Source organism: Pristiophorus japonicus, chromosome 21 (assembly GCF_044704955.1).
Source record: "Pristiophorus japonicus isolate sPriJap1 chromosome 21, sPriJap1.hap1, whole genome shotgun sequence".
NCBI classification, from domain to species: domain Eukaryota; kingdom Metazoa; phylum Chordata; class Chondrichthyes; family Pristiophoridae; genus Pristiophorus; species Pristiophorus japonicus.
The window spans coordinates 63363637-63390535 of NC_091997.1; the positions used below are offsets into that span (position 1 = coordinate 63363637).

Here is a 26899-nt window from a genome sequence, read left to right on the forward strand (position 1 = left end):
TGCTTCACAATCAATTGATAAATGTTGAAGTGCATTCGCCGCTGTAATGTAGGCAGCAGGTCCCACAGGCAGCGAGTGAAATGAATGACAAGTAAGCAGATATTTTGGTGGTGTTGGTTGAGGGAGGAATGTTGGCCAGGAGAACTCGCTGCTCTTCTTTGAATATTGAAGTGCTTTGGGATTTTTTAATGTCCGCTAGAACAGACAGTTTAATGTCTCATCCGAAAGCTATCATCCCTGTCTTTGCAGCACTCCCTCTGACCAATAATTATTCCTCAACCAACATCACTAAAAAAACAGATTATCCGGTCATAATCACATTGCTGTTTGTGGGAGCTTGCTGTGCACAAATTTGCTGCCGCATTTCCTACATTGCAACTGTGACAACACTTCAGAAAGTACTTCATTGGTTGTAAAGCGCTTTGGGACGTCCTGAGGACATGAAAGGCGCTATACAAATGCAACTATTTATTTATTTCTGTACTGCTCTGATATGTCGGTCTCGATCAAATGCTCATGTCCTGAAGCATAGTTAATATATACAGCCACCATAGACCCCAGTAACCCAGTGCGTAATATTACATAACCTATGTATGACTTCTGCATACCTTTCAATTGTTCTGTCTGAATTGTGATGTCCTGACATGAAACAATATCACTGTGGAAAGCAGCAATAGCATGCACGACTTTCAAACTGACAAAATAAGTTACTTTGGCAGTTCTGCACCAAGTCCCCCGGGAGGACAGACGTACCAACATTAGCGTCCTCGACCAGGCCAACATCCCCAGCATTGAAGCACTGACCACACTCGATCAGCTCCGCTGGGTAGGCCACATTGTTCACATGCCTGACACAAGACTCCCAAAGTGAGCGCTCTACTCGGCAAACACGCCAAAGGTGGGCAGAGGAAATGTTTCAAGGACACCCTCAAAGCCTCCCTGATAAAGTGCAACATCCCCACTGACACCTGGGAGTCTCTGGCCAAAGACCGCCCTAAGTGGAGGAAGTGCATCTGGGAGGGCGCTGAGCACCTCGAGTCTCATCACCGAGAGCATGCAGAAAACACGCGCAGGCAGTGGAAAGAGCATGTGGCAAACCAGTCCCACCCACCCTTTCCCTCAGCGGTTATCTGTCCCACCTGTGACAGGGACTGTGGTTTTCGTATTGAACTGTTCAGTCACCTAAGAACTCATTTTTAGAGTGGAAGCAAATCTTCCGCGATTTCGAGGGACTGCCTACGATGATGATGACGCAAGTGTTGACACAAGTTCCACCCGCTGAAGACACTGCAGACTGTGAGGTATACTGCAGTAAAACAGCGGACTATTTTTCTACCTGTTAAGTAGACATAATTGTTTCTTAGCAGAGAGTCAGGCAGGGATTGTTAGAAGCAGGCCCCTGTGGAGCCTCAGCTGCTGTGGTGTGGGGATAAACTTTTCGAAGTAGGGCTGCATGTTTTTATTTCTATTGTAGCAGTACCTTAGGTGTAGAGAATTGTTTTAGAAAAATACCATGAAGGAATGCGAGATTGGCATTGCAGTTTGTGGTGCATTTATTAAGGAAAATCCACTGCTGACTATGTTCCAAATCAAAGAACGAATCTTTTTTCATACAATGAGGTACTTTTTAGGAATTTTATGCTGACCAAGGTTAGGGATGGAACCTTCTATTTCACACACCCAGCATCAGCATGGGTTGGATGCACAGTAAAGCTCCTAGTACTCTTGCTTCAACAATGTGTCTCAGTTCTACCTGAGGAGGGCACCTGCTAATGGACCCCTGTAACTTTTCTATTTCTCGTAGCATCCATCTTTCTGAATCTCTGGGTGAAATTGCCAATTTGTGAGAAGTTTTGCTTTGTGGCCCCAAGTCCACCAGGAACTTGCTTGAGACTACACAAACACATTTCCCACAGGAACTTTACAGTCAAAGGGCAGGGGAGACTTTCATGGAACTGAACATGGATCCCAGACACAACAAGCCAGTGTGCTAACCCAGTCCTTCCCTCCTGCTAAAAAGTTAGTTATAGAGACGCTACAAAATAAGTAATTCTAATGGGAAGGTGGATGGGAATTGGAGGATACAACGGTTAGTACACACATCTTTCCTTCTGAGTTCTGTTTCAGCTCAGAACAAATGGGATAAAAGGTCTCTAATGTAAAATAGCTTTAGTAAAAAATAAATTGTAAATCTACCTCCAGAGGAATGAAGATGTGTTTTAAGGGAAGTCGATCTTTTAATATGAATTGGAGATGTCATATCGCTAGTATTTATTATCCTGACCATTAGGGATCTCTGCACCTCAGTGACCAAGCCCAGTTTCTCGGCGTTTTCTTTCTTTACATCTTTTGACAGAAATATATTTCAGGTGGACATTTTAAAACCAAATCCTGTTTGACTAAAGTCATGGAAACCAAATTATATTTGTTAGTCATTCTTTCCAATTTTCAATGAAAGGGCAAAGTTGTTTCAATCTCTGTCACAACTTTAGCTCACTATCCACAGCTAAAAATACATGGGAAGAAATAAACTTTCCACCCATACAGTTCTTGAGAGCTCATATTACTCAAGTACACTACAATTGCCAGCCTGTGTAATTGCACAGGATACATTGGGATTGTCTGGCTGTGGGATTCCATGAGAAACACCGGGATTGTTTCCCTGTGGTTACAGTGCCTGATGCATTTTTAGTATCAAATGGGTACCATGTGGCATGGCCACTAATTGACAATCTAATTCAGTGGAAAACTTTGAGCCTGTCCTTGACTGTTACTAAAAATAAATCATTCTGTGAATCTCAGTGAGTGTGTCAGACAGAGTGAAAATGTGTAACTGTTGCACGTGTATCTGTTAGCATACGAGATTATGTCTGCCTGTGCGTGAGTGCAACGGAGACACTGAGTACATGCCTCAATGATTGTGACAGTCTGTGAATATCTCAGTGATTATGATTGTATTCATCAGCGATTGTGAGACTGAGTGCAGGCATCACTGATTATCAGACTCTGGGGAAGGAAACTTTAAGCCCCCCAAGGATCAGTGTTCCCTCTAATTTTTTTTGGGGGGGGCGGGGTGCTGGGCGACCCATTCAAATTTCCGCGCATGTGCTGTTTTTCCGTCACGTGACCTGTATGGGACCTCCAGACTGCTGCATGGCACCGCAGCTTAAAGGGAACATTGCCAAGGATGCGTGGGTTAGGAGGCGGGTGAGAAGGTGAAAATTGTAAAATTCACTAGCCTGACCCCAACCCACCTTCGTCCAGCCCACTTCTGGTTTTAATGGATGCAGGACAGGGGAGGGGGATGACCAAACTGCTCTCAGGAGATGGGTTGGCCACTAAAATCTTTTAAGGAGGCTGCTTGCCTCCATTTTAACTGAATTTTTATTTTTAATGCATGGCGGCAAGGATTCCCGAGGTGAGAAGGGCTGGCTCCATAAGGTAAGTGCCTTTATTGCAATGCTTGTAAGCCAGAAAGAGCAGGAGTGTATTCCCCAGGCCCAACAAGCTTACTCCCACGTGATTGGACCCCCACGATCGGCCGACCCCCATCTCAATATCCAACATGTTCTTCCCCACCCTGTGATTTCTGAACCTTCCCCCCCCCACCGACCAGACATCTCCCCCACCCCCCAACTTCTTTCCACACTGTCAATGTGGCTGGCAGGTGGGAAACCTGTTGAAAAACATCCTGCAGTTAATTTCTGCAGGATGTGCGCAAAACCCTTCTGGGTTTCCCGTCTGAAAATCTCCACCCCCCCCACCCTCCACTGTCTTCTTGGCCCCGAGTAAATATCGGGGCCAGTAAGTTCATGCAAGTGACTGAGAATCTGTGAGTGCGAAGAGGGGATATGATTGGTATCTTTTAGAATGATGAAAGGATTGGATACAGTCCAGTTCGATTGGGTATTTGAAATTGTATCCCTATTGTTAAAATAAGTAGGCAAAAAATTCAGGTAAATGCCAAAAAACATTTGTTTTTGCAGAGAATCATCACCTTCCAGAACAAACATCCGAGACAGATGATGAGAAAAATTGCTGCAGTATTTTAAAGAGGAACTTGAAAACTATCTGAGAGGGCATTATCTGTTATGGGGATACATTGCTAGTTAGTTGTGATAAGGAAGAGTCACGGGAAACTTCAGGATTTTGCTTGGTTCCCTTCGGGAGTTGGAGAAGAATATCTTCATTTTTCTGAATTGGCGTCGGGTTCTTTTTGCTGCTCCCACGACATGGGGTGCTCAGGGAATTGGTGAATGCTGTCTGTGGTTGCCTGGATGGGGAAGGCTAAATGGACCTTTTCTGACCCTCTGTATGGTCCTGTGTTACTGTCCCACACTGACCCTCACTGTCCTGTGTTTCTGACCCTCACTGTAATCCAATTTCTTATCACATTTGTACAATGTTTCCCTACCACCATCCAGCAATTCTACAGCAATTTATTCTTATTAATGAGCATTAATTAAAGGGGCAATTTCCATGGTGAGGACACAATGAAGTGTGAAAAGACTAGCAGATGAATTCACCAATCATGCTTAACCCACAGGAAGTGGCACTGTAGCAATGAAGGGACCCATACTCCCTTTGAGAGTGCAGCATTGATAAATTTACTGTTGGTGGAAAAGACTGGATAAATCACGAAGGAGTGGTTGGGTTTTAACAGCCAGTAGGTAGTAGCAGGGTTGGAAAATTGATAGAAGTGTTAAAGGAGGTGTGTGTCTGTGCTATAAGTGAGAATGCAGGGAATCAGAAAAGCGAGTAGGATGGGAGTCTTTAACGAACAAAGGAGGAAAGTTCAAAGGAGCCATTGTCATGGTATTGATAAAACAGAGAAAGATAAAGTTAGCGATGAGAGGTGTATAGAATTTACAGCACAGAAACAGACCACTGGTCCGTGCCGGTGTTTGTGCTCCACACGCGCCTCTTCCCACTCCACTTCATCTCACCTTGTGAAGATATCCTTCTATTCCTTTCCCCTTTATGTGTTTATCCAGCTTTCCCTTAAATGCATCGATACTATTCTGCCTCAACCACTTCCTGTGGTAGCAGGTTCCACATTCGCACCACTCTCTGGCTAAAGAAGTTTCTCCTCAATTCCTTGTTGGATTTATTAGTGATTACTTTATATTTATGACCCCTAGATTTGGACTCCCCCACAAGTGGAAACATCTAAATGTCTATTCAACACCATCAAACCCCTTCCTAATTCTAAAGACCTCTATCAGCTCATCCCTCAGCCTTCACTTTTCTCTTTTCTGATAGTTAGAATCTCTCAGTTCTGGTATCATCCTTGTAAATCTTGTTTGCACCTTCTCATATGGAGACCATATTCTCAGTGCTCCAAGTGTGGTCTAACCAAAGTCCTATACAAGTTTAACGTAATATCTCTGCTTTTAACTTCTATTCCACTAGAAATGGACTCCAGTACTTTGTTTGTATCGTCTTATTAACCTGCATTGCTATTGATTTGTGAATGTATACCCATAGATGCCTTTCCTTCACTACCTCATTTAGACTCTTTGGGGGCGGGAATTTCCCTTCGCCCCATTTCGGGCGGATAATTTGAATTATTCCAATTATTACCGCCCGGCAGGAGTCAGAGGGAAGAGTCGGAAAATTTGTCTCTTTAACTCTGACACCGCCTCCCAGCACTTTGGAGCGCTGTTTGAGGCAGTGTAGGGGCAGGTTTGTGTCAGGAGTGGGAGAGGAGGGATGCTGTGAGGCCTTCATGGCACCCACTGGGCCACCAGGGAAGGGTTCGGCCAGGCCAGCGGCCCGGCACCCAAGATGCCGCCATTGTCGGCCAACTGCAGAGTTTACGGGCGGCCGCACCGCCCAATCACTGGCAGCGTCCCGCCTCGCAAAGCTGTCTGTGACACTGACCGGCGGTGGCAGCGGAGGAAAAGGGATCGTCGAGCGGCCAACAAGGGGTCAGAGGGCGGGGTGGGACATCGGGGCGCGGCAGAAACCCGTTTAATTGTGGATGGGCCGCATCTTTCACCTGTCCTGGCCTTACCGACCCATTAATGCCTCTTTTTTAAAAAAGGGTCAATTTTGGCTCCTTACTTTCCAAGGAATATGTGGCCTCCTTATTCCTCCTACCAAAAGGCATCACCTCACACTTACCTATATTGAAATTCATTTGCCATTTACATGCCGATTCTGCAAGTTTATTTAAGTCTTATAATGATGCAATGATGGTGAACTGCGGCTCAAGTGTCTGCCCATTCTGGTACCATACACCTTGGGCAAATCTGCGGGCACTAAGTGTGATGCTTCACCAACAACTTGCATTTACTCAGTGCTCTTCATGTGCCGGAACAGTGCTTGACAATAAGCAGAGCAGGGATATGGTGGACCAACGAGCACAGTTGGTTGTTGAGGGGTTAAGAGGTTCAGAATAATGGATACTTTCTTCACAGCTTCTGCTTTCCTTTATTATAACCATCTGTGTCAGCAGGGCCCTTTATTCAATGACTCCAGACCCTCAGCTACTGTAAAATAGGCGCGAGAGTGGCATGATGCACACTTTCCTTGGATCTGTTCTTAATTAGTCCAGTAGTGACTGTTCGTAGTCTGACTGGCGGGAGGAAGGTTTCCCTTGTGTGCTGTATCTGCTAAAAGTGAAAATCTGTTACAATTAACCAGTTTACAATTTGGTTAAATATATCGTACAAAAGAAATCTGCTCCCCAAATTGAAATGTGTTTATTGTAAAGCTTTGTTACTTGTTTTCGATGTACCTTCAGAAGAAACTACATTATATGAGATAAAGTAACCTCCCATTTCAACTTATACACACAAATATTAACTTCAAGGAGTAAGGAAGGAGCACACAGTAAACCAGATAAATAACTAACATTGATCAGCAATTGACTGTGGTTCTGAGTAGGAGGGCCCAATTCCCTCTCTAAAGTCCCGTACAAAGTCTGGGCTTTTCCCTTGTGATGACTGGCCAACCGCATACTTAGCAGGCCATGATTTCCTGTATCCAAGGGTTTTCTCAATCCCTCTGTACATTTGATCAAATGACGAGTTTTCCATGGTACCTAAAAGCTAGTAAACACAAATTAATATTTACCAACAGTACATTTTATACTGAAAGCTGAAGACACGGGCCTTGAACATTGTGACAGTGTAAAAAAATGATTCATTTACAAACAGGATCTTTTAAATGCACATTCCTTTTGTATTTCTGATGTCTTGTAAGCCTCATTTGAGTCTGCAACTCTCTATCCAAACAGCTGGGTTATGAGAGTGAGAATAGGAGAGGGGGATGCATTTGTTTATTCAGAAATGTGAAGTTGGAGGCGTGTTCCCTTGGGGTGAATGAGAAACCAACTTCCCACATTCACAATTATGCAGCTAGCTATTAAGAGAAAGGTAACAGTGGTTGAGGACCATGTTGGAAGTACCCTGTTGCACCCCTCAAACCTGGCACCTATACATGCAATGTGCATGCGCTGAAAACCGGCTTTTCCGATCCGTCAAGTTTCTGGCTTGACAGATCTCGCGCATATCGGGAGCGAGAACACTTGGGGGGCAAGATTTGCGATATTTACGCATATCTTGCCCAGCAAATGTCCTAAAAAATCTTGTGCCTCAAAAAGCAGGTGTATAGCCTACTTTTACAGGCCCAAGTGTTTTAAAACATACATAAACATTAAAATTAAATTAAATAAACACATATGAAAACATATTTTATTTTTAACCCCCCCCCCCTCCCCCACTACGGTAAGTTTATTTTAAGGCATAATGAAAAAAACATTTTAAAAAAATATTTTCCCGACTTTTTTAAAAGAACTTTAATTTAAATAAATATGTAGTGTATTTTTCTATTTTTTATTAGTGTTGTGTGTGTTTGGGGGGGGGGGTGTTCTCATTCATAATAATGGGAACTCCAACTTACAGAGTTCCCATTATTATGAATGAGAAAATACTATACCTTGATTGGCTGCCCAGAGTCATGTGACTCCAGCTCCAGCATACAGACATCCCAACGTGCGCGAGCTCCGAGGCTTAAGGAGTGAAGGCCTCTGGATCGGAAGTTCGACCCGGCGCAGCACCTACAGGTAAGTGCGCAATTCTTTCCCTTTTTTCAGTAGTTTGCTCACGGGAAGACCTCGATCGGAATTTCTGGGCCAATATATTCCGTAGGAGCAAGAAGGTAACTAAAAAAAGAGTAGGGCATATTAAAGACCGTGAGGGTAATCTTTGTGTGGAGGCGGAAGATGTTGGTATGGTTCTTAATGAATACTTTGTGTCTGTTTTCACGAAGAAAAGGGGCAATGCAGATACTGGTATCGAGGAGAAGTGCAAAATTCTGGATGAAGTAAACATAGTGAGAGAGGAGGTATTAAGGGGTTTAGCAGCTTTGAAAGTGGATAAGTTTCCAGGTGTGGATGAAATGCATCCCAGGCTGTTGAGTAAATTAAAAGAGGAAATAGCAGAGGCCTTGACCATTTTCCAGTCCTCTTTGGATTTGGGCATGGTGCCGGAGGATTGCTAATGTGGTACCCTTGTTTAAGAAGGGAGAAAGGGATAGGCCAAGTAATTACAGGCTTGTCACCCTAACCTCAGTGGTGGAAAAATTATTGGAAAAAACCCTGAAAGACAGGATAAATCTACATTTGGAAAGGCAAGGATTAATTAGGGACAGTCAGCACGGATTTGTTAAAGGAAGATCGTGTTTGACTAACCTGATTGAATTTTTTGAGGAGGTAACCAAAAGGGTCGATGAGGGTAGTGCGTACGATGTAGTATATATGGACTTTAGCAAGGCTTTTGATAAGGTCCCACATGGTAGACTGGTCATGAAGGTTAAAGCCCATAGAATCCAGGGCAAAGTGGCATGTTGGATCCAAAATTGGCTTCGAGGTAGGTAATGGTTGATGGATGTTTTTGTGACTGGAAAGTTGTTTCCAGTGGGGTTCCGCAAGGCTCAGTACTGGATCCCTTGCTTTTTGTGGTATATAGCAATGATTTAGATTTGAATATACGGAGTATGATTAAGAAGTTTGCAGATGACACTAAAATTGGCTGTGTGGTTGATAATGAAGAGGAAAGTCATGGGCTGCAGGAGGATATCAATCTACTGGTCAGGTGGGCAGAGCAGTGGCAAATGCAATTTAATTCAGAGAAGTGTGAGGTGATGCACTTTGGGAGGGCTAATAAGGAAAGGGTGTACACATTAAGAGGTAGGACACTTAATAGTGTAGATGAACAAAGGGACCTTGGAGTGATTGTCCACAGATCCCTGAAAGTAGCCGGTCAGGTGGTTAAAAAGGCTTACGGAATGATTGCCTTTATTGGCCGAGGCAGGGAGGTTATCTTAAATTGTATAATACTCTGATTAGGCCACAGCTGGAGTACTGCATGCAGTTCTGGTCGCCGTATTATAAGAAGGATGTGATTGCACAAGAGAGGGTGCAGAGGAGATTTACTAGGATGCTGCCTGGAATGGAGAAGCTTAGCTATGAGGACAGATAGGATAGGCTGGGTTTGTTCTCATTGGAACAGAGAAGGTTGAGAGGAGACCTCATTGAGGTGTACAAAATTTTGAGGGGCCTGGATATAGTGGTAGCAAGGGCTTATTTCCATTGGTGGAATGGTCAATTATGAGGGGGCATAGGTTTAAGGTGGTTGGTGGAAGGTTCAGAGGGGATTTGAGTGGAGGCTTCTTCACGCAGAGGGTTTTGGGGATCTGGAACTCACTGCCCGGAAGGGTGGTGGATGCAGAAACCCTCACCACATTTAAGAAATGGTTGGATGGGCACTTAAAGTGCCATAACCTGCAGCGTTATGGATCTAGAGCTGGTAATTGGGATTAGACTGGATAATCTCTTGTTGGCCGACACAGATATAATGGTAAGTACTGCAGGGATACCGCCAGGGTGATCTCCTGGACTAGTTTTGATTGCCTGGACGGGTCAGAGAGGAATTTTCCCAGATTTCTTTTTCCCTAATTGGCCTGGTATCTGGTTTTTGCCTCTCCCAAGTGACCACATGGCTCCGGTTGAGGTGGAATGTAGAATGTTTTAGTCTAAGGGATGTCGCAGTTGTGTGGGGCGGTCTGGTTTGGCTGGGTGCTCTTTGCCTTTCCGCCATTGTTCATAGGTTTATATGTAACCTTCAGGGCTGCTGACTGAGGGCCGTTCGGCTATGTCATCGGCGAGCGCGGACACGATGGGCCGAAATGGCCTCCTTCTGCGCTGTAAATTTCTATGTTTCTATGAAGAGGTCTGGAACCAATGACTTGCCTTGGCAAACCAGGTCACTTAAAGTGAACTTTCCCATTAAATAGTGTATTTATTAACCAATAACTAATAGCAAAGCAATTACTCATTTTTATTGTTCTTTATCTGTCTAAATGTATCAATATAAATTTATAGAGCATGTATCCTGAAAAGGGATTTTTGATTGGTATTTTAATCCTGTTGGACGCTGCCTTTTAGTAAGTGATTGTCAGCAGGAAACATTGATAATCAACAGCAGATTTGCAATATTATCTGTCAACTTTCAAAGTGATTCACAAGATGAGCATATTCCATGAGTTATAATTATCGGGGTGGAATGTAAGACAGCATTAGATGAACAATACTGTTTTATACATATTAATTCATGTGATGTGAGAGACCAGCTTTACAGTTGTTTATCCTTGACTGCTGGCCCCTTCCTGAAGTTCCAATTTTGCTTATTGTTTTACTTTTCTCTCTCTTTCCCCATCTCTGCTAAAGGTGCTGACACTTTCTGGGATACGGTTGCACAGATAGCAGAAGCCCTTTGATACATTACCAAGTGACCATTCTTCTACACAGTTCAGTACCACACTGAGTGATGCATTTACTTACTAGGCCACCTGGGCTGGGAGGTTGTTTTATGTGTTTAGTATAAAATATTCTAGAGAGCAGGCATTCAGTTTCCAGCTCCAATGCCATAAACAGAGAGTGACTATGTTCTGGTGGAATGTGCAGTCAGTCAGTCGGAGTTGTTTTGTTTCAAGGTTGGCTGATATTCTCTGTGTTTCTCTAGCACATTTTGTTCTATTCCTGCACCAACTGCATTTTTTCCACCAGATCCAATCATCTATAGGTTGTCACCAAACTGCTCCCTGCCACATATCCAGTGCTTGCACCAAACACAGATAAATTAGGTATTACATTTTGGTAGGAAGAATAGGGAGGTCCCTTATTACTTGGAGGGTGTGAGTCTAGATGGAGTAGAAGAACAAAGGGATCACGGAGTACAAATACACAAATCACTAAAAGTTGAGACACAGGTTAGTAAGACCATAAAAAAAGCAAACCAAGCACTTGGGTTTGTTTCTAGAGGGATAGAATTGAAAAGTAGGGAAGTTATACTAAACCTGTATCGAAGCTTGGTTAGACCACACTTGGAGCACTGCGTACAGTATTGGTCGCCATATTTTAAAAAGGATATAGAGGCACTGGAAAGGGTGCAGAGAAGATTTACAAGGATGATACCAGAAAAGCGAGGGTATACATATCAGGAAAGGGTGAACAGGCTGGGTCTCTTTTCTTTGAAAAAAGAAGGCTGAGGGGTGACCTAATGGAGATCTTTAAAAATATGAAAGGGTTTGATAGAGCGGATACAGAGAGAATGTTTCAACTTGTGGGAAAAAGCATAATTAGAGGCCATCAATATAAGATAGTCACCAGGAAATCCAATGGGGAATTCATAAGAAACTTCTTTACCCAGTTTCAGCTGTGGCTCAGTGGGCAGCACACTCACCTCTGAGTCAGAAGGTTGTGGGTTCAAGTCTCACTCCAGGAGCTTGAGCACATAAATCTAGCCTGACACTCCAGTACAATGCTGAGTGAGTGCTGCACTGTCGGAGGATGAAATGTTAAAACAAGGCCCTGTCTGCCCTCTCAGGTGGACATAAAAGATCGCAAGGCACTATTTCGAAAAAGAGCAGGGGAGTTATGCTTGGTGTCCTGGCCAATATTTATCCCTCAATCAACATAACAAAAGCAGATTATCTGGTCATTATCACATTGCTGTTTGTGGGAGTTGGCTGCTGTGTTTCTCACATTACAACAGTGACTACACTCCAAAAGTACTTCAATGGCTGTAAAATGCTTTGAGACGTCCGGTGGTTGTGAAAGGTGCTATATAAATGCAAGTCTTTCTTTCTATGGAACTCGCTACCACAGGGAGTGGTTGAAGCGAATAGTATAGATGCATTTATGGGGCGGCTAGACAAGCCTATGAGGGAGAAGGGAATAGAGGGTTATGCCGATAGATTTAGATGAGAGGAGGCCCGAGTTGAGCATAAATTCCGACATGGACTTGTTGGGTTGAATGACCAGTTTCTTGCTATCTATCCTGTGTAAAGTCCTGATTTGTGTTTTACAGCGTTTGACTGAGTATGCTGACATGAAAAGGAATTGGCTGTCATGAGATTCTTACACATTGCAACAGTTACTGTACTTCGAAATTAATAAAGATGTTAGTGATTAAAAAAACTGTATAAAAATTCATTTTCCAATGATGTTTCTCTGTTGCTAGAATTGTTACCTAGTAGTACATGTATGAATATTTATTTGCATATTTTTAGTATTATTATGAGCTTTCATAGTGATGATATAAGAATTCAGTTGTTTCTGTTTGATTGTTGAAATTCAGCCCAATATGGTTTGTGTGAATCACAGAAATGCATGGTATTAACACACGTCATATTTTTACAGAAGCAATCGTTTTTTTTAATTCATTCCTGAAAGAAAATTTGCTCCATTTAGGTCCTATCTCATGTTTCACTCTGAAAACTAAATTCTAGCTATTCAATGCTGATGACTCAGTTAGTAAATGCACAACCAGGTCTGGTACTGAGCGATATAGACCAGGACTGGACTGCGTGGTGTGGTACTGAGCGATATAGACCAGGACTGCACTGTGTGTGTGGTACTGAGCGATATAGACCAGGACTGCACTGTGTGTGTGGTACTGAGCGATATAGACCAGGACTGCACTGTGTGTGTGGTACTGAGCGATATAGACCAGGACTGCACTGTGTGTGTGGTACTGAGCGATATAGACCAGGACTGCACTGTGTGTGTGGTACTGAGCGATATAGACCAGGACTGCACTGTGTGTGGTACTGAGCGATATAGACCAGGACTGCACTGTGTGTGTGGTACTGAGCGATATAGACCAGGACTGCACTGTGTGTGTGGTACTGAGCGATATAGACCAGGACTGCACTGTGTGTGTGGTACTGAGCGATATAGACCAGGACTGCACTGTGTGTGTGGTACTGAGCGATATAGACCAGGACTGCACTGTGTGTGTGATACTGAGATATAGAACAGGACTGCACTGTGTGTGGTACTGAGCGATATAGACCAGGACTGCACTGTGTGTGGTACTGAGCGATATAGACCAGGACTGCACTGTGTGGTGTGGTACTGAGATATAGACCAGGACTGCACTGTGTGTGGTACTGAGCGATATAGACCAGGACTGCACTGTGTGGTGTGATACTGAGATATAGACCAGGACTGCACTGTGTGGTGTGGTACTGAGATATAGACCAGGACTGCACTGTGTGTGGTACTGAGCGATATAGACCAGGACTGCACTGTGTGGTGTGGTACTGAGATATAGACCAGGACTGCACTGTGTGGTGTGGTACTGAGCGATATAGACCAGGACTGCACTGTGTGGTGTGGCACTGAGCGATATAGACCAGGACTGCACTGTGTGTGGTACTGAGCGATATAGACCAGGACTGCACTGTGTGGTGTGGCACTGAGATATAGACCAGGACTGCACTGTGTGGTGTGGTACTGAGATATAGACCAGGACTGCACTGTGTGTGGTACTGAGCGATATAGACCAGGACTGCACTGTGTGGTGTGGCACTGAGCGATATAGACCAGGACTGCACTGTGTGTGGTACTGAGCGATATAGACCAGGACTGCACTGTGTGGTGTGATACTGAGATATAGACCAGGACTGCACTGTGTGGTGTGGCACTGAGCGATATAGACCAGGACTGCACTGTGTGGTGTGGCACTGAGCGATATAGACCAGGACTGCACTGTGTGTGGTACTGAGATATAGACCAGGACTGCACTGTGTGGTGTGGTACTGAGCGATATAGACCAGGACTGCACTGTATGCGGTACTGAGCGATATAGACCAGGACTGCACTGTGTGGTGTGGCACTGAGCGATATAGATCAGGAAGTTCCTAAATTCAATCTCCAGTCTCTGTTGAGCTGATAAATCTCAGCCAGGATGGTGATTGGGCGAGGGGCTACATTTGTTTCCAAGGGTTTGCACCCTTTCTCCTTATCTCTAACCGACCATTTTCTTTCCACGGTCCTCTTGTTTTCAAATCCCTTCCCAGCCTCGCCCCGCCCTACTCAGGAAGGCTTCACTAGCTGTAGATACCAGACTGCACCCTTTGTTCTTCCAGCTTGTTGCCCTCCAAACAACCATTGAGGACGAGTTCCCTCTGGAATTCTCTTCCATTTTGGTCTTCTTGCCTCCCAGCCTGCAAACGCCTCCTAAAAATCTCCGGGCATGACTTCAATCTCCTCTAAATTCTTTCATTTCTGGTCAGCATCCACCTGTCACTCTTGTCAAGCAATGTGAGTTGTTCTTTTAAATAAGAAGCGCCCTATAAATGTAAGTTGTTGTACATCAAGACTTTAACACAGCCACAACTGACCGCTAATGAGTCTCATAAACAAAACAATTGTAATATAATAAGTTCCCATGGTGAAGATTGGAATAATTAATTAAACAACTGTAGAACATCTTGAAGTTCCTGTTTGAAAGGATACACTGGATATAACTCACAGACTCTACTTTGCAGCTTCATAATGGGAACAATGGGCAACAAGATACCAAGACTTTGAGTGGGTGGATTAATTTAAGAAGGTGGGAGGAGGGGGAGAATGATTAGCAGAATGGATTAAACACCAGCTTTTCACTTCTGGGTTCAAATCTGGTTCAGACTGATGGGAATTGGGTTTGTACATTCTCAATTTACTCCTGCTGGGCCAACAGCACAAATTATGCCGAATGCAGCTTTACCGATGCTGAATTGGCAGGCTCATTCAGAGAGGCCACAGAAGGCTGGTTCCATTCCAGAGCACTAACAAAGTCCAGGTCAGTGCTGAATAACCTAATGGTCTATTCTAGAAGCATTGAGACATACTTCTCGCCATAAACCCCTGAGTTATAATCCTGAAAGAAAGAATGCAAGGGACAAAGACATCAACACTGTTAAAAGTTTCAAGGATCTGCATTTTGGCAACTTTGGCTGTCTTAGTTATTCAAAAAATAGTTAACCTGGTTAACTTTATCCCCCTTTCCAGAAGATGCTGACTTGTGCTGGGGTATTCTTTCGTGGATTCTGTCAGCTCTTCGGTATCTTGCCCAAGTGTCCATTCTTCATGCGTGCATAAGCCTAGATGGTGCGCTTCAACAGGCTATTCAACCACAGAAGGCATCTCAGCCAAGACAGTCCACTTCTCACCCAATGTACATATGTATAAACTTTACAGCAAGAGTTTTTGGATAATGATCAGGAGCAGGAACCCAGGACAATTTGCCCCTCCCTAGGGCTGCTTAGACTAACTGTACTCCTCCACATGCTTATCCCAGTTGTTATTAGCTAACTCAGCAGAGACCAGGGACTGAGATCTGTTGGTCATGAGCAGTAATTTGGGCACAACAATTGGTCTAATTGATCGTGGAATAAGGAAAAATTAACCAGGGTTCCTTCCTCAATCACTAGACGTTCTGTCAGAGAAAACACTCTGTTGGAAAGGCGCATGTCTGGACACCAGGCAAGGATAGCATTGGGCTTGGCCACAATGCTCTTCCGGGTCAAATAGCTAGCCGAAACGGATGACCTAGGCCGATAACGTGAAGAAAGGCAACTTGATTGAGGTATGAGAAGGTGCCCAACATCATGGGACTGAAGCCAGGGAATGTCAGCACCTTCAGGAGAAAAGGGGAGAAAATTTAGGGGAACTGGAGCCAGTCTAACGATACTGCCAAGTGAAAAGCCAATGCCAAAGCAAGTTATAATGATACTAACGCCATTCCATTGATGTTCCTGTCACTGTGTAAGGTTAAACTACACTGAAAACTACAGATTCTATGTAAGCTGCTGAAATGTCAAATGCTCACCCTAGAACTAAATTTCCATCTGAAAAGGTTGCCCTTGTATTTGAAAAGGGCACTGTTTGTGCTTATTCTTTGATGTACATTTGCTTTTGAAAGCGTGCATGTCCTGTGAAGTCTCTTAGTAGCTTGGTGCTGCAGCTGCAAGCAGATATCCTTTGAGTAAAGCAGAATCACTTGCTATAAAGTACAGAACTATTGGGCCAGTCAGGGCTGGAGTGCCCGCTATCCTCAAGTAAGGCTTTGTGATGATGTTGGATCATACTTTAATGGCACTGCTGCCCAACAACCTAGCTCGGTCTTTTAGACATTCTGTCAGAGAAAAAAATAATCTGGGGGAAAACTAGATGTACTCAGGAAATAGTGAGTCATTCTGTTGGGCCCATCATAAAACAGCACTTGTACTCGCTCAGTACTTGTGCTCCACACAAACTGATGAATAGCAGATTGGAGCCAAATCACCAAGATTTTTTCCGTGTAAAAGAATGAAGCCTTTTTAGAAACTTAGATTATAGATAGTCTGGAGAAAAAGCACACACATTTTCTTTCTTTCCCCAGCCACCCACATTGTATCTTACTCCCACATATTCACCTCTTTCCCCAACCATCCCTATTCCCACCTGCGCACCTTTCTCTCTCACTCATATATTCTCTCTCTCTTTCTTTCTTTCTGTTATGTATATAATGACTCAAAAGACTTGTTACTGTAAACTCAACTCAGGTGTAAACCTTGTCCACTTTATTCAAGCCCAAAGTGACTACAAGACATGGTACCAGCATTTATATACCAGGGCCCGCACACACGCGCGTACAGCCCGATGACCTCCGACAGTGGCGCCCCTTGGTGTCCAGTGACCCTAAGCATCAATACATGATTCCTTCCTTCCTCCCCTCCCCTCCCCTCCTTCCCTTCCCCTTCCCTCCCTCCCTCCCTTCGTTTCCTCCCTCCCCTTCCTTCCTCTCTCCACTCTCTTCCTCTCTCTTCCTCTCTCCCCTCCCTTCCTCCATCCTCTTCCTTTCTCTCCCCTTCCTTCTCTCACAATGTCATGTATTTTTCTCCATCTTGGGAACTGTTGCTAGCTTGCTGTTTCCCATGTAATCTTTAAGTGAGAGAGAACTTGCATTTATATAGCGCCTTTCACAACCTCAAAACATCTCAAAGTGCTTTACAGCCAATGAAGTATTTTTGAAGTGTAGTCACTGTTGTAATGTAGGAAGTGTTTACTGTATATGGTCTACGTCTCTGAGCCATATAGGAGGGCGGGTATCACTACTGCCCTGTAGAGCATAAGCTTGGTGCCAGATTTGAGGTCCTGGTCTTCAAACACTCTTCCTCAGGCGACCGAAGGCTGGAGGCAGTGTTGGACCTCATCATCGATGTCTGCCCTTGCTGATAGTAGGCTCCTGGGGTATGGAAAATGGTCCACATTGTCCAAGGCCGAGCCGTGGATTTTGATGACCGGGGGGGCAGTGCTGTGTGGCGGGGTCAGGTTGGTGGAGGACCTTTGTCTTAGGAATGTTTAGTGTAAGGCCCATTCTTTTGTACATCACATGAAGATGTTGACGACGGCTTAGAGTTCAGCCTCTGAATGTGTGTGGACGCAAGCGTCGTCTGCATACTGTAGTTCAATGACAGAGGATGGGACGAACTTGGATCTAGCCTGGAGGCGACGTAGGTTGAACCAGTTCCCATTGGTTTTATAGTTTAGTTCCACTCCAGCGGGGAACTTGTTGAGAGTGAGATGGAGCATTACAGCAAGCAAGAGCGAGACGAGCATTGGCGCGATGACGCAGCCCTGCTTGACCCCGGTCCGAACGTGGATTGGGTCTGTGGTGGATTAGTTGGTCAGAATCACGGCTTGCATGTCGTCGTGGAGCAGGCGAGAGGATGGACCATGTACAGTAGACACCCCAAAGCGCTGGAGAAATACTACCAGCGCTGCCTCTGCAAGATCCTACAAATCCCCTGGGAGGACAGACGCACCAATGTCGGTGTTCTTGCTCAGGCCCACATCCCCAGCATCGAAGCACTGACCACACTCGACCAGCTCCGTTGGGCGGGCCACATCGTCCGCATGCCCAAGAAGGGGTGCCAGGCTGCCCGTTAGCGGTGCGGCTGAACCCGGTGGCAGCATTTTGCCGGCCGATCGTCAAGTCGGCCAGCAAAAATGTTTGCATTGCGGCCGCGGTAGTGGGCCCTTCCCTTTAAGGGCCGCCACACCGCCGGGACGCACTCAGTGCGGAGATGGTGCAACAGCAGAAAAACCTACCAGGCACCGTGCGGCAGGGGATCGATGGATGGAGCTGAAAATGGATAAAAAAGTATTTATTTTATTTTAATTTGGTGCTGCATCTACTTGGGCGGGATGGGGTCCAAGCTGGAAAATCCCCGACCTGAGTTTAGATCTGGTTGGTCTGTGACCCCAGAGCGGCGGCCATTCGATTTTTAGGAATGACCGCCACAAACGGGCATTAACTCTTTGAGACCCTGAATTTCGGCCCCAATGTCTTAAGGAGATGTAGGAAGGGAGAAAATTGGCAAGAAGAATATTGCACTTGCATTGTTGGTGCTTGCTGTGTCTGACTGGTCTATTTAGTGCTGCTTTCTCTGGCCTCATGTAGACTAATATTTTATCTTATTGTTTGTTGCAGTGTCGTTCTTTGGAGACAGTTATGTGGAGGTGAAGGAGCTTGGTGCTTTTACTTCCAGCAGGCTCTCCATGAAGTTCCTGACCAGTAGACGCAATGGGCTCCTCTTCCTGGCTGCAGGCCACAGTAACTACCTGCAGATGGAGTTACATGCTGGAGTATTACAGGTACAGCATTATGTGCAATAATATGTATTTAAACCAAATGTGAGATAACCATAGTCATAGGGGCTGAAATTGCCCCTTTCTATAAAAGCCTCAAAAAGGCAGCCACGGGCCGGTAAGGACTCACCGCGCGGAGCGAGGGACGTTCCGACCCGCCCGCACGTTGGCCTCACTGACGACCCCACTTCTGCCCCGCTCCAAAAAAAAACAAAGAGCTGAATTTCCCCGGATTGTCAGCCCCATGCATTGGGACGGACAGAACAATTAAAAAACGGAAAGTGCGCCCTGCTTGGGGCGGAGGGCGATTCCGGCCCCATAGTCTTTTAGATGAGCAACTGTCAATAAATAGTTTTTCACACTTCAAAAAATATGTCTCAAAATAATTGCTCTCATTGGGCTAACGGAGAAAGAAAGAGCTTGGTTAGAACCTTCAGCACACAGACATATCCTGCTTTCCTGCCATATAAATGAGCCATTTTCAGTGCCACTTGTATTCCAAGCTGCTATGCTAATGTTGTGTTATGGGTTTACTGCATGTGTATCCCAGAATAGCTCCATGCACTTATGTGGGAGTCTGCACTTCAGTCCGGTCTGGGACAGCTCAGGCTAGGAACCTTTAGTGTTTGGCTGGTTGCTACAGTGCATTCAGCCACAAATAAATTTCCTGACTTGGGTCTTTCCAGATGAGGTCAGTTTGAAGTGCTGATTCCTGTTGAAGTGCCTGAGACTGATGCAGCACCGGGAGTTTCCTCGGGCTTTCTCCCCGCAGCCTCACCTTGGCGGAGGATCAGCGGAATCGCCACTTACACGCATAAACGGGGTTTGCACCCAAGTTACAGTGGCAAAGCGGGAAAAACCCTGAGAGTTTATGAGGATTGAATCTATAAGAAAACAATTAAGACATTTAGCCAGTTAAGTCTGTTTATTCCACAGGATGTAGATGACTTGATCAATAATGGACCCTATGCAATCTACCAAAATTCTCTGGACTCTGGGGAGGTACCAGCGGATTGGAAAGCAGCTCATGTAACGCCTTCCATTGAGCACAATTCTATTCAGGCACTGTGCTTGGGTCATTGTCCAGATACTCCAAGTGCATTAATGGGTGATTTCCCCAATTAACATGAAATTTGGGCCCAGTCTGAGCCTAGTGGACATGTATTATTGTATGTGCTGTCCACCAGGTAGTGAGTAGCACTCACAACTATCGGCTTAGGAGGATACCAATCTAATGGTCAGGTGGGCAGAGCAGCGGCAAATGGAATTTAATTCAGAGAAGTGTGAGGTAATGCACTTTGGAAGGGCTAATAAGGAAAGGGTATACACATTAAGCGGTAGGCCACTTAATAGTGTAGATGAACAAAGGAACCTTGGAGTGCTTGTCCACAGATCCCTGAAAGTAGCAGGCCAGGTGGATAAGGTGGTTAAGAAGGCATACGGAATGCTTGCCTTTATTGCCAAGGCATAGAATATAAGAGCAGGGAGGTTATGCTTAAATTGTATAATACTTTGGTTAGGCCACAGTTGGAGTACTGCATGCAGTTCTGGTTGCCATATTATAGGAAGGACGTGATTGCATTTGAGAGGGTGCAGAGGAGATTTACTAGGATGCTGCCTGGAATGGAGAATCTTAGTTATGAGGACAGATTGGATAGGCTAGGTTTGTTCTCGTTGGAACAGAGGAAGTTGAGAGGAGACCTCATTGAGGTATACAAAATATTGAGGGGCCTGGACATAGTGGATAGTAAGGGCCTATTTCCATTGGTGGAGGGGTCTATTTCGAGGGGGCATCGTTTTAAGGTGGTGGTGGAAGGTTTAGAAGGGATTTGCGGGTGGGGGGCTTCTTTACGCAGAGGGGTGTGGGGATCTGGAACTCGCTGTCTGGGAGAGTGGTGGATGCAGAAACCCTCACCACTTTTAACAGATGGTTGCATGGGCATTTAAAGTGACGTAATCTGCAGGGTTACAGACCTAGAGCTGGTAATTGGGATTAGACTAGATGACCTTTTGTTGGCTGACGCAGATATAATGGTAAGTACTGCAGGGAATAGAATACGGCCAGGGTGATCTCCTGTACTAGTTTCGATCGCCTGGAGGGGTCGGAGAGGAATTTTCCCAGATTTTATTTCTCCCTAAATTGGCCTGGGTTTTTATCTGGTTTTTGCCTCTCCCAAGAGATCACATGGCTCCGGTTGGGGTGGAATGTAGAAGGCTTCAATATAAGGGGTGTCGCAGTTGTGTGAGGCGGACTGGTTGGGCTGGGTACTCTTTGCCTTTCTGCCATTGTTCATTGTTCATATGTAACCTACCACTAGTATTAAAACACTTGACCTAAATGCACGCAGCATTCGAAATAAAGTAAATGAGTTGACGGCACAAATCATCACAAATGGGTATGATTTGGTGCCCATTACAGAAACATGGTTGCAGGGTGGCCAAGACTGGGAATTAAACATACAGGGGTATCGTACAATTCGGAAAGATAGACAAGAAGGGAAAGGAGGTGGGGTAGCTCTGTTAATAAAGGCTGATATCAGGGCAGTTGTGAGAGATGATATTGGCTTTAATGAACAAAATGTTGAATCATTGTGGGTGGAGATTAAAGATAGTAAGGGGAAAAAGTCACTGATGGGCGTAGTTTATAGGCCTCCAAATAATAACTTCACGGTGGGGCGGGCAATAATCAAGGGAATAATGGAGGCATGTGAAAAAGGAACGGCAGTAATCATGGGGGATTTTAGCCTACATATCGATTGGTCAAATCAAATCGCATGGGGTAGCCTTGAGGAGGAATTCATAGAATGCATACGGGATTGTTTCTTAGAACAGTATGTTACAGAACCTACAAGGGAGCAAGCTATCTTAGATCTGGTCCTGTGTAATGAGACAGGAATAATAAACAATCTCCTGGTAAAAGATCCTCTCAGAATGAGTGATCACAGTATGGTTGAATTTGTAATACAGATTGAGGGTGAGGAAGTAGTGTCTCAAACGAGCGTACTATGCTTAAACAAAGGGGACTACAGTGGGATGAGGGCAGAGTTGGCTAAAGTAGACTGGGAACACAGACTAAACGGTGGCACAATTGAGGAACAGTGGAGGACTTTTAAGGAACTCTTTCATAGTGCTCAACAAAAATATATTCCAGTGAAAAAGAAGGGTGGTAAGAGAAGGGATAACCAGCCGTGGATAACCAAGGAAATAAAGGAGAGTATCAAATTAAAAACCAATGCGTATAAGGTGGCCAAGGTTAGTGGGAAACTAGCAGATTGGGAAAATTTTAAACGACAGCAAAGAATGACTAAGGAAAGATAGATTACGAAAGTAAACTTGCGCAAAACATAAAAACAGATAGTAAAAGTTTTTACCGATATATAAAACGGAAAAGAGTGACTAAAGTAAATGTTGGTCCCTTAGAAGATGAGAAGGGGGATTTAATAATGGGAAATGTGGAAATGGCTGAGACCTTAAACAATTATTTTGCTTCGGTCTTCACAGTGGAAGACACAAAAACCATGCCAAAAATTGCTGGTCACGGGAATGTGGGAAGGGAGGACCTTGAGATAATCACTATCACTAGGGGGATAGTGCTGGACAGGCTAATGGGACTCAAGGTAGACAAATCCCCTGGTCCTGATGAAATGCATCCCAGGGTATTAAAAGAGATGGCGGAAGTTATAGCAGATGCATTCATTATAATCTACCAAAATTCTCTGGACTCTGGGGAGGTACCAGCGGATTGGAAAGCAGCTAATGTAACACCTCTGTTTAAAAAAGGGGGCAGACAAAAGGCAGGTAACTATAGGCCGGTTAGTTTAACATCTGTAGTGGGGAAAATGCTTGAAGCTATCATTAAGCAAGAAATAGCGGGACATCTAGATAGCAATCAAGCAGACGCAACATGGATTCATGAAGGGGAAATCATGTTTAACTAATTTACTGCAATTCTTTGAGGATATAACGAGCATGGTGGATAGAGGTGTACCGATGGATGTGATGTATTTAGATTTCCAAAAGGCATTCGATAAGGTGCCACACAAAAGGTTACTGCAGAAGATAAAGGTACGCGGAGTCAGAGGAAATGTATTAGCATGGATTGAGAATTGGCTGGCTAACAGAAAGCAGAGAGTCGGGATAAATGGGTCCTTTTCGGGTTGGAAATCGGTGGTTAGTGGTGTGCCACAGGGATCGGTGCTGGGACCACAACTGTTTACAATATACATAGATGACCTGGAAGAGGTGACAGAGTGTAGTGTAACAAAATTTGCAGATGACACAAAGGTTAGTGGGAAAGCGGGTTGTGTAGAGGACACAGAGAGGCTGCAAAGAGATTTGGATAGGTTAAGCGAATGGGCTAAGGTTTGGCAGATGGAATACAATGTCGGAAAATGTGAGGTCATCCACCTTGGAAAGAAAAACAGTAAAAGGGAATATTATTTGAATGGGGAGAAATTACAACATGCTGCGGTGCAGAGGGACCTGGGGGTCCTTGTGCATGAAACTCTTTTTGGGAGTAAACAAAAAACATTAAACCGTGCCCCCCCGATCTGGGGGAAAAGTTAGTTTGCAGGTGCAGAGGTAATCAGGAATGCGAATGGAATGTTGGCCTTCATTGCAAGAGGGATGGAATACAAAAGCAGGGAGGTCCTGCTGCAACTGTACAGGGTATTGGTGAGGCTGCACCTGGAGTACTGCGTGCAGTTTTGGTCACCTTACTTAAGGAAAGATATACTAGCTTTGGAGGGGGTACAGAGACGATTCACTAGGCTGATTCCGGAGCTGAGGGGGTTACCTTATGATGATAGATTGAGTAGACTGGGTCTTTACTCGTTGGAGTTCAGAAGGATGAGGCGTGATCTTATGGAAACATTTAAAATAATGAAAGGGATAGACAAGATAGAGGCAGAGAGGTTGTTTCTACTGGTCGGGGAGACTAGAACTAGGGGGCACAGCCTCAAAATACGGGGGAGCCAATTTAAAACTGAGTTGAGAAGGAATTTCTTCTCCCAGAGGGTTGTGAATCTGTGGAATTCTCTGCCCAAGGAAGCAGTTGAGGCTAGCTCATTGAATGTATTCAAATCACAGATAGATAGATTTTTAACCAATAAGGGAATTAAGGGTTATGGGGAGCGGGCGGGTAATTGGAGCTGAGTCCACGGCCAGATCAGCCATGATCTTGTTGAATGGCGGAGCAGGCTCGAGGGGCTAGATGGCCTACTCCTGTTCCTAATTCTTATGTTCTTATGTTCAGGGCTGCTGTCCGAGCGCCATACGGCTTTTTGTCAGCCGGCATGGGCACGATGGGCCGAAATGACCTCCTTCTGCGCTATAAATTTCTATGTTTCTAAGAAGAAATGTTTCCTTTGCTGACTTTGATCACTGATTTTTCCCTTTCGGGCTTATCTCTGAAGAGGTTTTCTGTTCCTCAAACCTGCTTTAATGTTTTCGACTTTGGATCTATTAGAGGAGAGATGAATTGTGACTCGGGTACCCCATCCCACCCCACCACTGAACTATGTTTATTTCACAGAAATGTGTGTTGGTATTGAGCCATACTTCTGTGAGGTCCCCACACTCCTTAGTGCGAAGCTCCAATATGCATGTGCCCTGTGACAAGATATTTAGACCTGCTTGGCTGCATCTAAACTCGCTCTATTGGTGCTTAAGATAAGGGACCATGGACTGCAGCTGCAACAGAGTTATACATAGAATAAACAGTGCAACCATATTAGTAATTATTTATACTTCTTGTCCAATTCGAGTTAACACAGACAACACATTTCCAATAGCCTAATGCATGCTTTGGCAACCCAGACATCGCTATAAACTGTTCTTTGTATGTAGAAGCTTTAAATGGAACATTATCCATCACTTGTTGAATCAGGGTTTCAAAGCACAAATTAGGCAAAGGGAACTGGGATTTCACTGGGGTTAATTTCTTGAGTCACCTGACCAAAGGTGTATTGGCTTTTCATGCCACCTAAAAGAAAGACTTGGATTTATATAGCGCCTTTCACGACCACCAGGCGTCTCAAAGCGCTTTACAGCCAATGAAATACTTTTGGATTGCAGTCATTGTTGTAATGTGGGAAACGCGGCAGCCAACCTGCGCACAGCAAGCTCCCACAAACAGCAATGTGATAATAACCAGATAATCTCTTTTTGTTACCCAATACTTGCACGAACGAAATCAAAATCTATTGATACAGAAATATTCCGTTGAAAATATCATAGAAACATAGAAACATAGAAACTAGGTGCAGGAGTAGGCCATTCGGCCCTTCGAGCCTGCACCGCCATTCAATTAGTTCATGGCCGAACATGCAACTTCAGTACCCCATTCCTGCTTTCTCGCCATACCCCTTGATTCCCCTAGTAGTAAGGACTACATCTAACTCCTTTTTGAATATATTTAGTGAATTGACCTCAACAACTTTCTGTGGTCGAGAATTCCACAGGTTCACCACTCTCTGGGTGAAGAAGTTTCTCCTCATCTCGGTCCTAAATGGCTTACCGCTTATCCTTAGATTGTGTCCCTTGGTTCTGGACTTCCCCAACATCGGGACCATTCTTCATGCATCTAACCTGTCTAAACCCGTCAGAATTTTAAACGTTTCTATGAGATCCCCTCTCATTCTTCTGAGCTCCAGTGAATACAAGCCCAGTTGATCCAGTCTTTCTTGATATATCAGTCCCGCCATCCCGGGAATCAGTCTGGCTGCACTCCCTCAATAGCAAGAATGTCCTTCCTCAGGTTAGGAGACCAAAACTGTATACAATACTCCAGGTGTGGCCTCACCAAGGCCCTGTACAACTGTAGTAACACCTCTCTGCCCCTGTACTCAAACCCCCTCGCTATGAAGGCCAACATGCCATTTGCTTTCTTAACCGCCTGCTGTACCTGCATGCCAACCTTCAATGACTGATGTACCATGACACCCAGGTCTCGTTGCACCTCCCCTTTTCCTAATCTGTCACCATTCAGATAATAGTCTGTCTCTCTGTTTTTACCACCAAAGTGGATAACCTCACATTTATCCACATTATACTTCATCTGCCATGCATTTGCCCATTCACCTAACCTATCCAAGTCACTCTTGATATGTCCTTACTACACAGTATAAATGCACACGAGGCCCATGCTTGAGAGAAGGTCAGTCTGTGACCTGTCCTTTATTCCTTAGCACTCAAGTGATGAAGGTGGGTGGAGCTTCCCCTTTTATACCTGAAGGTCCAGGTTAGGAGTGTCTCCCACCTAGTGGTCAGTGTTCTCACGGTGTACAACTTAGGTCAGATTATACATGGGTTACACTGATAGTTGAATACATGACATCACCTCCCCCCCCAAAGTCTTATTGGGATCACAGGTTGAGTCTCTCTGGTAGTTTACGCTCCCTTGTAGAGCGCCTGAGTTGGGGCTCCGGTTGTTGGGCGCTGGCCTGAGTGTCTGCTGTTTGCAGTGCCTCAGGCCTGTCCGGACTGTCCACAGTGACTGGGCTCTCCTCCCTTTGGTTCCAGTGTTCGGTCACCTGTGGTGGAGTGAACTCTATATCGTGTTCTTCCTCTGCTTCTTCTATGGGGTTGCTGAACCTCCTTTTTGTTTGATCCACATGTTTGCGGCAGATTTGTCCATTGGTAAGTTTAACTACCAGAATCCTATTTCCCTCTTTGGCAACCACTGTGCCTGCGAGCCATTTGGGCCCTGCAGCGTAGTTGAGGACAAAAAACAGGATCATTTACATCAATACATCACGCCCTCGCAATTCCTGTCATGGTAGTGATATTGTGACTGGCGCCTGCTCTCGACAATTTATTTCATGGTGGGGTGTATAAGGGATAATCGGGTTTTGAGCGTCCTTTTCATTAGTAGCTCTGCGGGTGGAACCCCAGTGAGCGAGTGTGGTCGGGATCTATAGGCCAACA

At 44.8% G+C, this 26899-nt stretch overlaps 1 protein-coding gene across 1 annotated transcript in view; it reads left to right on the top strand.

Moving 5' to 3' along the window:
- Window positions 1-26899, top strand: part of LOC139233546 (chondroitin sulfate proteoglycan 4-like) — a 119486-nt gene that overhangs the window by 27053 nt on the left and 65534 nt on the right. The window contains exon 2 of the mRNA XM_070863949.1: window positions 18816-18979. Within this exon, the coding sequence (XP_070720050.1) occupies window positions 18816-18979 (164 nt within the window). The remainder of the gene's footprint in view (window positions 1-18815; window positions 18980-26899) is intronic.